The 19,004-nt window shown below is 37.8% G+C and overlaps 1 protein-coding gene across 2 annotated transcripts in view; it reads right to left on the bottom strand.

Annotated features, from left to right (window-relative positions):
* Positions 1 to 19,004, bottom strand: part of PRKCA (protein kinase C alpha) — a 199,571-nt gene that overhangs the window by 87,585 nt on the left and 92,982 nt on the right. For both annotated transcript variants that reach the window (XM_087710223.1, XM_087710224.1), the window contains exon 3: positions 6,478 to 6,560. In XM_087710223.1, the coding sequence (XP_087566349.1) occupies positions 6,478 to 6,560 (83 nt within the window). The remainder of the gene's footprint in view (positions 1 to 6,477; positions 6,561 to 19,004) is intronic.

Raw genomic sequence — 19,004 nt, 5'->3', positions numbered from 1 at the left:
GCACAGAATCCACACTGTTTGATTCAGCAAAGGTTTTGAATAATATTATATAGATTATTGGTGCTGAGGATGAGAGGTTCTTTGGGAAGGATGAGGGGTCAAATTGCCCTGGGAAATGTATAATTCCTTCAAATTCTAATTGCTTGTTGATTTGGGTAATCTACTAAAGATGGCATTGAAAATCTCAGAGGTGAGATATTTTTGGGTAAATATGATTGCCCAGTTTTGTTTGGGATGAGTTTTATTCACTAGAAACCACTTTCGAATTAGGAGACAGGTAGACATTTTGTTGCATAAAAATGAAGGAAATGCATTTTGCCAAATCTGCAGTCACTACTTTTCCTATTTCAGCAGTTAAGTATGAAATAATCCTTTGTGGTTTATTGGTTAAGAAGAATTGTTATCTAGTGTTTCAGTCAGTTTACCTACTTTGCTCTAATTTATATCCCAAATGGTGCTATCAAATAGCAGCAACTGTGAATCTTATGTGCAATTTCATATTCGTCAAAGGATTTGCATACATTTGAACAACAAGAAAAATCCTTATGTAAGCAAACCTAGTGATTCATATATTTGAGTGCTGAAATTTTAAGGAAATACAGGCAGTCCTTGCTTACCAACCACAACTGGGACCAGCAACCTGGTTAAGCAAAATGGTTGCTAAGTGAAAGCATAACTATGTTTATGATCTTACTTCAGCTTTCCTTTGCTTTACATACCTAATAAATCATAAATGTGAAGATTGGTCACAAACTTCCTTTTTCATCACTGTCATAATAAAATGGTCACTAAAAGAGGCAGTCATTGAATGAGGACTACCTGTAACTTTGTGTTTGAGGAACAGGGTTTTTTATATTGGAATTATCCTGAAATAACCTATCACAAATATAATTGTTTATTGTAATGAAAAGTATGCATTTGTAATTTTTAAAGCTATAAATTCAAATTGTCTAGGCTAGGAGAGGGAAGAACCTTTTAGAGGTTGAAAAAAACGAGTGCTTTGAGAAATGCACTAAAGGCACAATATTCATAAAATAATCTTATTCCATTCTGATGCCCTCCAACTATTACAATCCTGAGTTTCACTTCAGGTTGTCTGGAGTACCACAGATTGAGGAAGATTTTATTAGCAAAGATGATATTCCATTTAGGCCATTTAACTTCAGGGAATAATGTTCTAAAACCTCAGGATATAGCTGCAAAGTATTGGAAAAGTAGTTCATCTGAAGATAATTTCAAGGTTTCTTGTCACATGAAATAGATTTTAAATATTCAGCTCCACAGTGTAATTTAACAGTGTATGAAGATATATCAAAATGAATCATTCTTCCCCAATTTCCACAGCAACAAAATCTTCCTTAATATTATATACATCTTGCATAAAACACTAATTTTGAAAATATTAAGCAGGTAATTACAATGTCATGCTGAAGCTAATATATCATGAATTGGATCAAAACTGAAGTTCTAATAAGGCTCATTTTTAAATGAAATAGCTTTTTGAAATGAAACCATGTGATCTCAAGCAAACAAAGGTGTATTCTAAAATAATGGAATTAATTTTTGCCATCTGTTTATTTAGTTTTATTGATTTAGTCAATTCCTCTAGCTGTTCCTTTCAGACAAGGACTCTGAGTAGCAAACAGTCATAAAACAGTTAAAAATCATTTACAATATAGTAACTACCGGTATTTAGCAATAAATAAATAAATAAATTTAATCTTGGTAGTCGTCCTCACTCTATGGAATATCACTCCTGTTGAGGTATGGTCAGCACCCACCCTGTTGCTTTTTCGGAAGGCCATAAAAGTATGGTTTTGTCAGCAGGCCTGAGAGATCGAATGGAGATCAAATTGATCAAGTGTTCAATTTGATTGTACTGTTCTTGCCATAGAGGGTGGGGTCCAGTGGTGGGATTCAAATTTTTTAACTACCGGTTCTATTGCTGTGGCTCGGTGGGCATAGCCGGGAAAGGATACTGTAAAATCTCCAGTCCCACCCCACTCCAGGGGAAGGATACTGCAAAATCCCCATTTCCTCCTGATCAGCTGGGACTCGGGAGGCAGAGAATAGATAGGGACAGGCCCAGTCAGAGATGGTATTTACCGGTTCTCTGAACTACTCAAAATTTCCGCTACCGGTTCTCCAGAACTGTTCAGAACCTACTGAATACCATCTTTGGTGGGATAGAGTGTTTAAAGGTGTTCAAGTTATGGATTTTTAAATGTTGTAAACTGCCTGAAGTCATCTAGGTGTGATGTGGGTGGCCATATACATTTGTTTAATGTATAAATAATATATAAATTTTAATTACCATATTTTTGGGAGTATAAGACACACCTTCCCCCACCCCCCAAAAAAGAGGGTGAAAATCTGGGTGGCTCTTATACAGTAAATACAGAATTTCTGGCCTCTTGAAACCCCGCCTTCTTCACAAAAATGGAAACACAGAGGGTTAGGGAGGCCTGCAAAGTGCTCCTGGGGGATGGGGAGGGCAAAAAGGAGCTAAAAACAGGCTGGTTTTTTTCACAAAAAATGAGGTATGCAGAGGGTTTGGGAGATCTGCAGAGTGCAAAAACTTTTTAAAAAAAATTACCTCTTCAAAATTTTGGTGCGTCTTATACTCTGGTGTGTCTTATACTCCGGAAAATATAGTAGCCACATAGCTCATAGTTCAAGGCAGCTTTTTACATCAGGAGCAAAGGAAAGCTCAGCCAAGCTGGAGAATATACTTCTTATCAAAAGGGACAGTTTGTAAAAATTAAGATAGACTGCAAGCTGACAAATAAATAAACAATGCAATCCTGCAAAAATATTTGCAGAGACTCAAATTTCCTGCAAGAAGAGATGGTGTGCTGCAGGTTCCATCAGCTAAGGATCTATCTTTAGATGGGTTCCAAGAGCCATGGCCACTGACCCTAATGGAACATTCTTCTCCCTGAAATTAGATTATCTCTATCCCTTTGGATATTCCAGAAGTCTCTCAAGATCTGGTTATGTCACCAAGTCTGAGGTTCCCTGGATACCAGGAGATATGCCTAGATGCTCTATTGCTGAATTGGCTATTCTTATTCTCCTTTTGGTTAGGGTTTGTATATTTCGTCTTTGTGATATTTATCTTCTAATATCAATTCTTATATTTCATACTGATTATTTTATAGATGTGGATTGTGGTATGCTGCCCAGAGTCATTTTTTATGAGATGGCAGCTATACAAAACTGAAGGCAAACAAACAAAGTAGGGTAATAAGCAAACATACCAGTAGTTGCTCTAGAAATATGACAAATAACTAAATCAAATATTTTTTCAAGGATTAAGGATTCTTTTTGTTCAACAGGAATCTTGGAGTAGACTGAAAATATCAGTTTGAAATGTGTTTTAGTTATAAATACCATTTCCTAAGAGAACATTGTGCACAAATAGCTTGTCTTATAATGGGAAGCAAGCAGTTGACCCAATTTAGAGATGAAAACCTGCACCAATTAACTGCTGATTAATTGGAGGTATCCTATTAACTGTAGCATAGGCATATAAGCATAAGCAGGACACTGTGAGCCTTAGTCAAAAAAACCAGCTGGATGATTTTGCGCGGCTCACTCTCTCTCAGCCCAACTCACTTCACTGTGTGGTTGTTGTGGAGAAAATAGGAGGAAGGTATGCTGGATATGCTCATCACCTTATTTTTAAAAAATATTAAAGGTGGCAATAAAAAGAAATAAATAAGCAAAAAGAAAATTCTATCCTCTTTTATGGCATTGCAACTTCTAACAAAACTATTTTTTTTCTATGCTCTTCCAGTATGGCTCTGCAAATTAAAAAAAAAATCCTCTAAGATTATATTTCTGTATCTACTGGAAAGAGTTTTCTGTAAGAAAGTCACCATCCAGAGAACAATGTTCAACACTGAAAAACAAAATCTGTTTAATTTTTGATCAACTTATTGTGATATCATCAACATAAATACCATTGAATTCACTTGAGGTTTAAAAAAAATGATCCCGGGATTAACAGAAAATAAAGATTTATAATATTGTGTTGAAATCCTGAAAGCCTCTTCAGAGATACGTGAAGATCCATAAATACACAATATTTCTGCCATGAACAGAAGTCTCCAGGTGACACTAAGCTACTTTCTGACTTCTGAGTGTCCACAGCATTTAATGTTCTAGTAATAAAGTCTAGGTAAAAGGTAAAGGTTCCCTTTGCACATATGTGCTAATAGTTCCTGACTCTAGGAGGCAATGCTCATCTCCGTTTCAAAGCTGAAGAGCCAGCACTATCCAAAGATGTCTTCGTGGTCATGTGGCCAGCATGACTAGATGCCAAAGATGCATGGAATACTGTTACCTTCCCACCAAAGGTGGTCCCTAGTTTTCTACTTGCATTTTTACATGCTTCCGAACTGCTAGGTTGGCAGAAGCTGAGACAAGTAGCAGGAGCTCACTCCGTTATGCGGCGCTAGGGATTTGAACCACTGAACTGCTGACCTTTCTGATCGACAAGCTCAGCATCTTACTCACTGAGCCACCACATCCCTAATAAAGTCTAGAAAAGCCTAATTGTATGAATTCATTGTGGCTGATTCATCTTCATAGTGATAGACTTGAGCTGTAGCTACCTAAGTTTCTATTTTTTCTTTGAACACATCTGAAAAACTGAAACATTTTTGAAGTTCTACAAGAAATTGCATCTTCTCAGGTTTTGAACCTAGGCATGTTATGGCCTCTTTGGAACACTGGGAATGCATTCCTGCAAATAGAATTACTTATGATTCAATAATCTATCATTAATGGTTTGAAGCGGGAAGAAAAGCAACAGAAATCAAATTTAGGGTAACCTAAAATTCATAAGACATACTCTTGTAGAATTCACCATACAGAGTGGCTAGAAAAGTGATTTTTTTAAAAAAGAAATGGAACATGTGCTTTGGCACTGGAGTTAATGGACTTCAATGTGCTATTTGGGTTGTTATCTGGGAATGGCTTACTGCTATTTCTTGTTTTAGGAAAGTCACTTATACATGCATTGAAATGAAAAGCCATTATTATATATGAAAGCATCTGCTCTGTATAAAAAATAGTATATATTTAATTTGTGGTATCCACTTCCAATTTGTACAATCCATTGATTCACTGATTATGCATCATTAGGTTGGTATCAAATGACCAGGTTCAAATTATTATTATTTATTTATTAATGTAGAGGATCACATAGCTGTATAAAGCATGCAACAAGAGCATCAACAAGAGCATCTGGATTGATTGGTTCTATGATGTGCTTTTTGGTTATCCAAGGAGGAGGCAATCCATCAGGAGCCTTCTCCAAAACCAATATCACTTCTTTATGTTTTGTTTGTGTCCACACTAGTATAGGACCTCACTCTGCCTGAGTTTCTACCCTTACAATGCTACAATTGATTCCCTCAATGAAACAATGGATGGAAAAAGTGATGCAGGTGCCAGAGATAGCAAAATTAACATTTTAATTAAAGAGAAGATATATCTAGTTTTATTTCTATTGAAAATTGCTTCTGGATTTTATGAAACGGGGAAAAATGAAACTTTGATTTCAGGTTTTGATGATTAGATTAGTTGGAAAAATGGTTAATATATATATACTCAATGTGTAAGCAAAAAGTTGAAGTTGTAGCTGTGTTTTGCATTTTACTACAATCAAAAATCATTTTTTTCTTTCCCCTTTATCTTGCATTCCCTTCTCATTACTTTTCCCTCCCCTATTCCCTTATTAGCAGTTTCTATTTGTATTTTATATTATCATAAGCTTCAAATAAAAAACAACAGCACTGTAATGGGAAATCATACTAAGAATTTTTTACAATTATGTTTGAAGAGGCTACAAAATAATGGAGTTTGGACACTTAATGTATTTCTAGGGATTCAAATTGTCTTTTTATTTTACTGCAAATTATAATTTGCCCAAAATAATGCATAACTTTATGTTTCATGCTAGGCCAAACCAAAGCATGCCGTAATACAGCTTAGTGTGATATGACTAACTAGTTCTTATACATTTAGTACAGAGCATATTGTCATAAACTTACTCCCTATACTTGACAAAATTGCCTCCATTTACTATATCAGGCATTCCAGAAACATAAATACATGATAAAGCTGCTACAGGTAATTAAATAGAAATAAAAGTTGCTATTAAAAGAAAACATGCTATTGCTGATGAGATCTACATCTGTTAGAAGCTCTTTCCAGGAAAATTCCAGGAAGTACCTTTGTGCATCCTCTTTTCTACATTCTGTATCCTTATTTTTGTTTGTCTGTTTGTTTCCATCATTACTTGCTAGTACCTGTCCCTAATTTGCAGAGTTATCCAGTGGCAAAGAAAACATATCTATAAGGCACAATGTAGAAAAGATCAAATTAAGATATTCTAATGTTCCAATGACTTTTCAAAACAATTAATGCAGCAAAATGAATGAAATAATAAAAATCCAATGTACTTACATCAGTGTCAGGTCCCTTGTCAGCTCCAGGACAAGAAAATGTAACGAATTCATGGCACCTCTTGTGAACCACAAAACAGCAAACTAAAAAGAGAAGAAATATTTTTTTTAACCATGTTAACAAATCTAGTCAGTTTATATGCATGGAAATTAGTGTGACACAATGATATGTCAACGAATACAATTTTGTTGTATTTAAGTACAATGACAATAAAGCTGATACTTATATGTCCTGTGAAATTCTTTGACAAGCATTCAAATCATGGACCAATCTTCACCATCTACTTTTCTATTCATGTAACTGTTTACTATTCCTTTATCCCATATGGGAATAATGTAACAAATGCTCATGGATTCTATAGTTCTTACTTAGCTTCTTCAGAGGGTCTAACAGAAAGGATTATGAAACTTGCTACTCAATTAATCAGCAATTTTACATGATCATGATTAAGTGGAGTCCAAATGTGTCCTCATGCTCTTGGAACAGAGTTGGCAGAATGTAATTCGCCTCATGTGTAGCTTTCACCCCAAACTCATCTAATGTGGGTGGAAGTGGTGAGGAGAAGAAGCAGACATCTATCTAGGCCACATTGGAATTTACCTTTATTTTTTGCCTTTGGAATTTTAACTAGGCTACTGGCTGCTCCTCATTGAAGAACTAATCTAATAGCATACAGGTAAATCTTCGACATACAACCACAATTGAGCTTAACATTTCTCTTTCTAAGCAAGACACTTGTTGAGTGAATTTTACCCCATGTTATGACTTTTCTTGCCACCGTTAAGGAAATCACTCCAACTGCTAAGTTGGCAACCTGTATGTTAAGTGAATCTGGCTTCCCCATTGACTTTGCTTGTCAGGAAGTCACAAGAGCTGATCCCATGACCCCGGAACACTGCAACCGTCATAAATATGAGTCAGTTGCCAAGCATCTGAATTTTGATCACATGGCCACAGGGATGTTGCAATGGTCCCTAACTGTGAAAAACAGTCATAAGTCATTTTTTTCAGTGCCGCTGTAACTTTGAACAGTCACTAAACAGATTGATGTAAGTTGTAACTTTAAACGGTCACTAAACAAAATGATGTAAATCATTTCTATATTCAAGGTCGGTACACAATTTGTTAGGAATATAATTCTAATGGTTCTAATGACTGTTAGTTCTCTCTCTGTTTGTTAGATGCTGATCTGATCTGAGTGCCGTGAGCTATCGTAAGTTTCGCAACTGTTAGCAAACTTTGTGTACCGGACTAATTATATGATACTGCACTATATTATTTGGATTATCCCTTAACTGAAAGACATTGATGACTGACTGAATTATCCGTGTATGACTTGGACTGTTTGATGGACTCTGATACCTCTATTTCAACGAAAGTAAAAGCCTATTTAAACTGCAGTGTCTCTGTATGCTGGTTTGTGTGTTCTCCAACACAACTCTCACAACGCTTCGCTGAACGTACTCGCTCTCCCAACGGGGAGCTTACCTAACACAATTAAACATTACTACTGGAATTAGTAGTAGCAAAAAAATATTATAAGGAGTACCATTCTATGTGTAGCTGGATGCTAACTCAACATAAAATCTCTTGGGTGAGTACTTTACACATCCCTCTCCTAGTTGCCATTTATATATTTCTCCTTAGAAGCAATCTTGCATAAAATGAATATATACAATTTTATTTCAGTATATGTTAAGCATGGGCTGAGGCGTTTTTGCTTGAAAAAGTGAGATAATGTTTACTGCAGGACAATGTTGTTGGTTGTAAGTAGAAAGCTAAGACGACAGAACAGATCAACACTTCATGAAGAACATGCTATCTGAATTGTTTTCTTTATTAATTTTGCTCATTTGGTAAATTATTTCCACTTTATTTATCCTACGAGAATGCTTGCTTAACGTGTTTTACTCTCTCCACAATAAAGTCATTCCAGAAATAAACAATTGTAAATGAAAACAACAGCATTGTTCTCTCCAGGTCACATTCTAGCCTTAAACTCTTGAGATTCCAGAATAACAAGAATCTTGTTTCTGTTCCTACTCATTGTGGAATGAAATATTACTCAGTGAGGAGAAAAATGATTTCCCACCCACTCCAAGTCTAATGATTTTCTTGATTAATGCACCCAACTCTATATTTCCACTTTTGGTGACCCAAGTGATACTGTGGCCACCCTTTTGCGATACCTGGAGGCTGTGGGGGACAATAAACTTTGACTGAATCCTGGTAAGACCAAATAACTTTTGGTACACAAGGACTTTGCCATCTTTAACTCTGGATGAGATGGCACTGCCCCAAAAAGACCCAGATAGATAACTTGAGGGTTCTCCTGGATTCGCAACTCCTGTTTAAGGAACAGGTGGCAGTTGTAGCTAGGAGAGCCTTTGCGCAACTTCGTGTTGAGCACCACTTGTGGCCTTTCCTGGACCCACCAGGACTTCCTGTGCTCAATCATTCAGTCCCTAGTCATTTCATAGCTGGACTGCTGTAATGTGCTCTACATGGGGCTGTCCTTGAATAGCATTTGGAAGCTACAGCTGGTGCAGAGTGTGGCAGCATTGGTAGTTTTGGGCCCCCCAAGAATGGCCCCTGTAACACCACTGATCCGTGAGCTGCATTGGTTACCAGTCTGCTTCCAGGTGCAGTTCAAGGAGTTGGTGATCATCTTTGAAGCTTTTCATGGCATGGATCCAGGTTACTTGAGGGGCCATCTCTGGTTACGGGGGGTTGGGCTGTACCACTTGTGGTGGCAAAAGAAGCATGCTGTGGGTCCCGTCAGTCTAATTATTCCGGTTGGCAGGATCCAGGAGGAGGTGGGTGCTTGGGTGGATGGACAGACAGAGAGACAGATACTGTAGATGGATGGATGGATGGATGGATGGATGGATGGATAGTATAGATGATAGATAGATAGATAGATAGATAGATGGATGGATGGATGGATGGATGGATGGATGGATGGATGGATGGATGGATAGATAGATAGATAGATAGATAGATAGATAGATAGATAGATAGATAGATAGATAGATAGATAGATAGATAGATAGATAGATAGATAAAGAATTTCAGCAACTATGCTCTCAGGTTTTCCGTAGTTCCTTTGTTGGCAAGGTATTTTTACATTTCTTTTTAAGAGGCAAACAAAAAATGATAATCAAGAGCTGAACCAAATTAAGTATGAAATTTATAATAAGGGTGGTTTCTTTTTTTAAAAAAAGAGATGTCTTAAGCAAAATATACATTATTAAAGAAAATGGTCACGTCATTAATTCTGACTTGAAAATTGCAGGGAAACCTCTATTAACCATATGGACGTGTCCTTGTGGAGGCAGTTTCTTGTTTCTAGAGCCAAGGTGGCGCAGTGGTTAGGGTGCAGTACTGCAGGCCACTTCAGCTGACTGTTATCTGCAGTTCAGCGGTTCAATTCTCACCGGCTCAAGGTTGACTCAGCCTTCCATCCTTCCGAGGTAGGTGAAATGAGGACCCAGATTGTTGGGGGCAATATGCTGACTCTGTAAACCGCTTAGAGAGGGCTGAAAGCCCTATGAAGCGGTATATAAGTCTAACTGCTATTGCTATTGCTATTGTTGCTATAGTTTTGGTTGTTGTTATTCAGTGCCACCTGCAAGGGGGAAAGTAGTTTCCCATTCAGCCAAAAGTACTTGTATTTCCTAGAGGTCTCTCATCCTAACGCTGCTTAACCTTTTTCAAAATCATCCAATCTCAGCTACCTATTACTGAAAGAAGAGAACAGTGTTTCCTAAAGTTAAGTCTAAGATCAGTAGAAATACCCAGTATGAAAGTATTCTTCACTCCAAGTAAACAAACCCCAAAAAATCATTTTAGCATATCCCTCTAGGTAGAATAGCACAACATACAGCAAACTAAAAGTAATATTGTTGCCTATCATGAAATCAATCATATTGTCATATTCAGAACTTTCTTACATACAATTTGAAGGTCTTCTCCAATAGTCCCTTTTAGAGGAAAAAGAGGATGGAAGAAAAGACCTTTTGAACTGATTTGTAAAAAGCCATTCCCAGCCCAATATTGAACCTCTGCAAAGCAGTAGCATTTTATTCTGCAAATTCAAGATGTGAGAAGGACTGCTAAAGTATTAACTTGATTGATCAAAGTATAATGAATAATATTTTTACCCAATAATTTCTAAATTCAACGCACAACGAGCACCTGATTGATTTCAATCCTTGCTATTATTTCCAGTTATCTTACTTTGAAAAGATCCATCAATTAAAATAAAGATCAGACCCCATGCACTATCAAAATACATTCTTACTTCTTCTCAGAAACGTATTACAAAATATATATTGTTCACACAGAAAAGAAAAAAACTCATGCATCAAATTTAAAGATTCAGTTTTATACTTATGAGATGGATGACAATCACAGTGAAAACATACTATTTATGTCATTAATGCAAAAACAAAATCTTGTATCACGGACATTTCAAGTAATTAAATCTATGTACAGTTTTAGCTGCCAATAAATATAATTGTGCATGCTTAATGAAAACTAAAAAGCTTAATCCAACAAGGAAGCAAACGTTTATTTAAGGTGGAAAGAGAACAGGTCTGGCTAGCAAATGACCTGCTTAAACCTCATGCATCATGTTTATGTAAGTTAATCTGATTTATTTTTTTTAAAGAAGAGTTTCAGGTTTTTGTGGCAATAATCCTATATTATACTAGAAAGAGTATGACTGAGGTAAGATCACAAATTGTTCTCCTTATTTGCATAACAGAGCTAGCGTCTTCATTATATTCATACAACTGCAGAAGTGCATGCCACTTATACCCCAAAGATCTAAAACAGAAGGGCTGAACAAGATAGAATGTGAAACAAACATATCCATCCTTGAAGCCCAGATTGGCTGCTGGGAGGCACGTCTGCTTGTTCCTTGGGGCGATTCACCCAACTACAGTTCTCTCTCTGTGAATCACCCGCAATGGGGGGACAGAGATGGACGGGTTCAGTGGAGGAGCACCATAAGAGGGCCAGCTAAGTCTGAATGTCAGCTGTGAACTGGCTGTGGCTGGAGGGCCGGGGTGAAGGGGGCACATGGCAGAGCATGTGGCAGAGGTGATTTGCCACATTTTGTCTAGCAATGTCTGTAGCTCAAGAACTGAGGGAGGAATTTTAATATCCCCCCCCAAAAGGTAGTCTTTGATTTATGATTGCAATGGCGCCCAGAATTTCTATCATATATCTTGATGCTTGTAAGATGAGGCACCCATACGATTGACCCAATTTTATGACATTTTTTGTAGCGGTTGTTAAGCAAATGCCACAGTCATTAAGTGAATCCATTGTCTGCAGTGGGCATTTTTTTGCCAGAAACCAGAGTAAATGCCAGTTCTGGTAAAAAAAAAAAAACATTCATGGCGAAATGACTGTGAGATGCTGCCAATGGCTGTAAAAGCAGGCCAATTGCTAAGCACTCAAAATGCAATCACATGACTGCAGGGGAAAGTGTCAGACTTCAAAACCGGAACTTCATATCCATCCACATTTTTGTGAAGTGGGGTAGGCTTTTCCCTATGATAGGCACTGCGTCACAGAAAGTATGCCTCCTGGTTCTCATATGATGACACTGGTCAATTGGGCAGCCTGATGCCAAGAGAGGTTTTTGCTGCTAAAATGAGCTTATAGTTCATTAGGCTGGCCAGCTTTTGAAAACTAAACAAAATAAGAAAGTAGGGGGAAGATGGCAGGGGAGGAAAAGTTAAAAAGTACATGCATACACCACCACCACCCATTTCGTTGGCCAAGGAAGTCTTAATTCAAGATGAGAAAAGCAAACAATTTCTAGGCGTAGCAAAAACAGTTTAAGAATGGCATTGTATGCTTGCTAAACTGGGATTAAGTCCATTGAATTAATTAATGCTATCCTGAGTAAACAGGTTTAGACTTTGGGGACAGAATCTATGGGAAAAAATAAGTCCCCACTTCCAAAATAATGAAAGTTGCTATGCTGTCAAATTCCTTTCTCTTCTTAAGAAATCTCTACAGAGAAAAGGTTGCATTATGGACAGCTTCCCCCACAGGTATGGATGGCCTCAGTTTTGGGCTTTCCTAAATCATTAAAAACCCAAATATTCCCTCAGGTACTTGGATGCCCGGCAAGTTAAACCAGCTCTGTTTGTGCTGCTCAAAACTGGATTACTTTAAGATTCAGATATATTGTATATGTGGTTAATCACATAGTCAGCCAGATGTTCAGACTGGGTTGGGCTTTTTGTTCACCTATCAAGCCCTTCCCAAGAACCTGGGATAGGCAGAGGTGGATGTTTCATGGCGTTGGAGGCATTGCCACAGGATTTAAACCAGGGGTGTCAAACTCAATTTAATTGAGGGCCGCATAAGGGTTGTGTTTGACCTCAGGGGGATGTCGTGGGCATGGCCACTTCAACATCACTCATGTTGGGGGCACCTGTGGGTGCCCATGTGCTCTGCCAATGAAAACAGGCTCCCGAGTTCTATTTCCGGCTGCAATGATCTCCTGCAACCCTCTGCTAGTGAAAACGGAGCTCTGGAGGACTGCATGCAGCCCTCCCAATCTCCATTTTCACTGGCAGTGGCACCATAGGCCAGTACTTCATTGTTTCCAGGGCAGTCCCGCAGGCCAGAACTAAGCACCCAACAGGCCGGATCCAGCCCACAGGCCTTGAGTTTGACACCCCTGATGTAAACTGTTCTTGTCTTTTGCAATAGACTGATGGTGATCAATGTCAATGATGTTCAAGTGGACTGATGGTGATCAATGTCAATGATGTTCAAGTGGTGCTCCAATTATTTTGTGATTGTACCCAAGGTACCTATTACTATTGGTACTATATTTGCTTACTTTTTCCATAGTCGTCCTATTTCTATTTGCTGATCTTTGTATTTTGTTATCTTCTCCAGTTCCTTCTCTTATTATTATCACTACTATTTTACAGGTACATCTGGTGCATTTTGATTTTGGTTCAAATTTCTTGTGAGTTGTCCAGAGTAAGCTGTTGTGAGACAGGTGACTACATACATAATTTAAATAAATAAAAAACCACACATAATTAAACCAGGACCATGGCATCAATTAGGAAAACTCAATATTCTGACCAGAGCTACTTTAGAGATTCACAATAATTTCTTACCGTAAAATCTAACTTAAACATATTTTCTTTAAGGGAAGAATTACCACAGGTGGAAGGAAGCAGTGTTGGGTTTATGGAAATAATCAACTGTTATGTGTTTTGAAATTACACATATTTCCCTCGAACTATTCATTACTTGAAATAGACAAGTTTTTAGATCAGATCCCTCTAATTCTAATTTGAAAACACAATCTGTTTAATATCAAAGCATTTTATTTAATCAACAGATTTAGTAAACACCAAGTATTTACTGTACCAGTTTCCAGACCTTGTGTTCTTTTTATGCACATCAGAAGCAATCCAACAACACACTGCTCTAACTGCATTCATTCATGTTCATAGGGACTTTATAATGTAAGTTGCTGACAAATAGGGGCCTAAGTTAGCCTTCCTAATGTATTTCCCTTACCATCTAAGCTGCTGTTGTCCTAATTACTAAGGCATGCACATTTGCACACTGGCCATCTTTGTCTGGGCTCAGAAACAAAATTGGGTTGAGCCAGACTGGTACTTGAATGGTAGAGTTGCAAAATATATCCAGGTTGTAAGCTCTGCTGGGAAGTCACAAAAAAGGCAATGGCAAACCAGGGCAACAACTTAAGACAGGGTTCATTAAGAACAAAGGTATTCAACTCACAACATTGTTTCAGTTCTTAATGATGCTAATGGGATCTATGCTGAGCTACTTGTTTGGGCTGCAGCCTTAGACAGAATTCACAAATGTAAACCAAGCCATTTTCTAGAACTAGCAGTGAGCAGAGGGAAGGACTTGAAGGAGAAAAGAAATGGAGCAGGTAGCCTGCAAATTTCAATCTGAAATACCTTAACTGTCCACATACATTTTCTCGTCGTTTTACTCTCAACTAATATTATTTTCCCTGTTTATTTCATTATTTATGGTGCACTGAAGGCAAAAACCATATCAATCCCAGGAGGGTGGAATTATTTCACTTGCTGAAATAATTTTTGGGACTGTAATTAACCAACTAGAATTGTTGGCCTTGAATGAAAACATACAGTATTTAGTGTGCCCTGGTTGTTTCAAATGCTGAGCCCTGCTTTGCAAACAGCGAAGATAGATATCTCCATCTGGTATTCAACAAATGCTGAGAGACAGAGAAGTGTTATTCGCTGTCTCTTACATGAAAACTATTCCTTATCTATTTGGAGTTCACACCATTTTACTTGATATGGCTTGTGCATGACCCATAAAAGGAAGAGATGAGAATTCTTTCTGTCGTGACACATATGTGTACATTAGGAAAGGAATCAATAGATGGTTCAGAAGATGATTAAATAGATACCAAGCAAGAGCAAATAACAAGATGAGGAAGAGTGACAGAAAGAAAACTGTTTTGACATTAACTGTCTTATATTTCTAACAATATAAAATGTATATAAAATGCAAGAGAGCTTCAGAGAACAAAGAGAATAACTGCAATGCAGCCTAATTCCATTTCCATAAAAAGTACTTCACAGCCCACTCAGGGATGTAACTTAGTGTTGGATTGTCCCTAGACAGAGATCTTAAATTGGCTTTTAAGGTTAAGTACTTTAACACCTGGGACTGATCCAGTGGTGGGTTCCTACTGGTTGAACCCAGTAGTGGTATGGCAGCCTGGGTCACTGGAACCGGCAGCAACCCAGGCCTGCCACACCCCCGAACTGGTTCCCCGGTCGCTGCCATTGCTATCTTGTGTTTGAGACAATTTTAATTGAGCTGCACACACCCACGCATGAGTGAACCAGCAGCAACTGCCAGCAGTTTGGCAGTTCAATTCTGACTGCTCAAGGTTGACTCAGGCTTTCATCCTTCCAAGGTCGGTAAAATGAAGACCCAGATTGTTGGGGGCAATAGGCTGACTCTATAAACCACTTAGAGTGGGCTGTAAAGCGGTATATAAGTCTAAGTGCTGTTGCTATTATTATTCCTTTGGATTTTTATCCATCTTTTCTGACTCAGAATTTTTGAAGATTCAAAGGGTTCCCTGATTTATGGCAAGAAATAGAAATGAAATTCCATAAAAGACATCTTGGGCAATAAATGGTCTAATTGTCTTAATGCTAAAGGAAATACATTGAATAGGTTGATGTTCATACATGAAGGGCACTTCTCATTTGGCAGCAGCTTAAGGTAGCACTATTCAGAAAGAAAAGGGCAATAAAAAGTAATAAAAAATGCACTGTTTGACAAATGCTGGCATTTAAGGGCAAGAAAGTCTTCAGTTTGAAACTGATTAAGGTCTTGTCAGTTTCAGGCAACTGCTGGAGTCTAGGAGGGCTCTAATCAACTAATTAAGGTTATAAACCTGAGCTTGTAAACATGCAGTTGGCACATTTTAGGGAATCCCTGCACTGTGGTGAAAAGCAGCTGGGGAATAGATAATATGTTTAAACACATCCTCTGCCCTTCCAGGGGGCAAAAAATTGGGGGAAGGGAATGGGTCAAGCAAGGACACTATGACAGAAATTTGTCTGAATGACATGGCAGCAACCAATAATCTTCGCAGCTTCTTTCTGAGTCATGTGTTTACTTAGCAACCATTTCATTTAACTGCTGAGTCGTTAGAACCAATTGTGGCGACTAAATGAGGATTACTTGTGTGAAAATATAACCTGATTTCTTATTAGAACCAATTCTTCTCTATTATTTAATTTTTAAAAGGAAGGTGTATATGCATACCAGAATATCTATGGCTTCTCTTCTATTCCTAGGCAAATCCCTTCTAATACTATTATTAGTCTATGAAGAGTTTTGTTACCTTTATTCACAGATGTAATTATAGATAATAGAAGCCTTTTTCCAATCTCACTTTCAAAGACAATCCCAAAGGTGTTTTTTTTCAAGAGGCAACTGGACTTTCTGGTTTTTCTTTGATGATGTTTTGCTTCTCCAGCTCTGACTGGATGGTGAGGAATGGAAGGATTGATACTCCTTGCAGACAGTTGGACATTTGCATTCTTTCAGCAGGAGAAAGAATGCAAATGACCAGCTGTCTGCAAGGAGTATCAATTCTTCCATTCTCCACCATCCAGTAAGAGCTGAAGAAGCTTCTTGGATGAGAAGTGAAACATCTTCAAAGAAGAACCAGAAAGTCCAGTTGCCTCTTTTAAAAAAGCACCTTTGGGACAACTATGACCTGTATGTCTGAGAATATCCATGGACTTTCAAAGACAATATTGCAAATCTTTGATTTCTTTGCCTTTTTCCATCTTTGTTAAAAGAAGGTCGGAAACTAATCCTGACCACCAAAGTGCATTTTGAAAATTGGTCAAAAATTCCCAGCTCACGGAAAGAACCTGAAAGTGTCTGATGGGAGGTTTGCTCCCCCCAAAGACAGGTGGAGTTGTGAATATCTGGCTACCTTGCAGAAGGAAATAGCCACCACAGGAACTCCGCTTCAACTGGATCTGAAGGTCAGAAGGTCAGGAAGCTCCACATTATTAGGAGGAATGCATCTCATTTACAGGCAGAATTGCTCGCACTCTTTCCCCCCAGGGCAGCTGTTACATTTCTGTCTGCTTAGTATATAAAAAACGAAAAGCCAGAATAATAGTATTTTGCTAGGTTAGGGGGTCCATTTTGTTAGTCATTCTCCAAGATCATATGAGATGAGTACATTAATAACCCAGCATTTTATTGCAAGGTCTTTTACCTTAAAATAATACATTCCTATACATTTTCTGTGATTCATGCTTTAGCTCTGGCTGCTGTAGAATGTGGAAAGCTAAGGGAAAGACTAAAAAAGAAAGGCATACTTATAAAAGAATGGCAATTTTATTAGCACGGCTCTCCTGACTTCTTGATTTTCTTTACCTGGTGAAGGAAGGACATTGAAATCCCACCTCTTTAATGCGATGGTTGTAATACACATTTCTGCTTGACAAGTAAAGGTATTTATTTGTGTATTAAATTTTTGTGCTGGCATTCTTCCTGATAATGCGATTCTGGGTGTATTAGAGATTATAAAAAGACAAATAGAAAAATATTAAAACTATGGAGATAATTTAAAAAAAAAACTATCCAAAAAGCCAAAACTAAATCTGAAGTTTTTTTAGCTACCACGCATATTATTCAGAAAGCTTCTGTCTCTCAAGGGAAGAGAGTCTCCTTCACAGACTTGATTAAGCACCATCAGCAGCAGCAGCTGGCACATCTGAAATGCCAAGCTACAGTCAAGAAGGTCACAGGCTTAAATAATTCTCATGCTCAAAACATTGCATGGGAAGGTTGCAGAACTATTGCTGGAAGGCCAAAAGTAACACATACAGCTCTGTGTGTGCACAGCAAACATACAAACACAGATAAATTATGCCTCAGCTCCAATAAGCCACAAGGCACAGAGTTCTCTTTATTTAATGCAACAATATATAAAATACATTTAAAATGAATGGGACTTACAACTGGTCTCTTTTCCTCCATTCTGAACTTCATTCACCCAAACAGAATTGTTTGATTAACCCCAAGTAGGAATATAGAATTGGGGCTGGTTTTATATTTTTACAGAGAAGCATAGAATATCAAGATGAAATAGAGGTGCACGTGACTATAAACATTTTTGCTGAGATTTGTCTGTCTTTAAAGCTGTGACTTGAGAATTGCTCTGGGTTTTGATCCTTTATGTTTAGATATTCTTTTCCTTCCTTCCTTCCTTCTTTCTTTCCTTCCTTCCTTCCTTCCTTCCTTCCTTCCTTCCTTCCTTCCTTCCATCCATCCATCCATCCATCCATCCATCATAATTTACCCTTTGTTTTTGCAGCATTTGCTGCAAGCAGGGAAAGGAGGTAGGCATACTTGTGTGATTTTATTTGTGAGAGTTGTCTGGGTAACTAAGTAAGAATGGTTGTAGGCGCAGGTGCCTATGAATGAGTTTTGTGATAAAGGTATTTTATTTTACAAGTAATCAATTACTTTTTTTTCTGTCCCATTTTCCTTGTTTCATCTGTAGTCAGCTCCCCTAAGTTGACAAAAAAGATCAGCACTCCAGAATTTGTCTCACTTCACATTTTTGGGAGTGGGGGAACAATCTTCCATTTGGATAAATATAGTAAATAATGTAAGGGACTCTGATGGCACTTCCTACTCCTATTTTCATAAGGCTTCTTAGGTCATAAACTAAATTAACCTTCCAGTAAATAGTTTATGCAATGCAAGAAAAGTTAGTTCATTGAGTAATTTTAGCCCCCCCCCCCCGTTCATTTTTAGACTCCTGGGTGTTAACTGACTGGGTTAACTACTTGAATTTCAGTACCCCTTAAGATGACTCAAGTAAGTGTATTGTGCAAACAGGCCAATCTCATTTGACTAAGTTTTTACACATGATAATAGACCCTTTCTATTTGGATATTAAGAACAATAGCAACCCT

This window comes from Thamnophis sirtalis, unplaced genomic scaffold (genome assembly GCF_051295495.1).
Source record: "Thamnophis sirtalis isolate CommonGarterSnake01/CBP01778 unplaced genomic scaffold, rThaSir2_p1.2 scaffold_3, whole genome shotgun sequence".
NCBI classification, from domain to species: Eukaryota; Metazoa; Chordata; class Lepidosauria; order Squamata; family Natricidae; genus Thamnophis; species Thamnophis sirtalis.
Note: the sequence above shows the minus strand (reverse complement) of the source record. Positions and strands in the feature narration are given on the sequence as shown.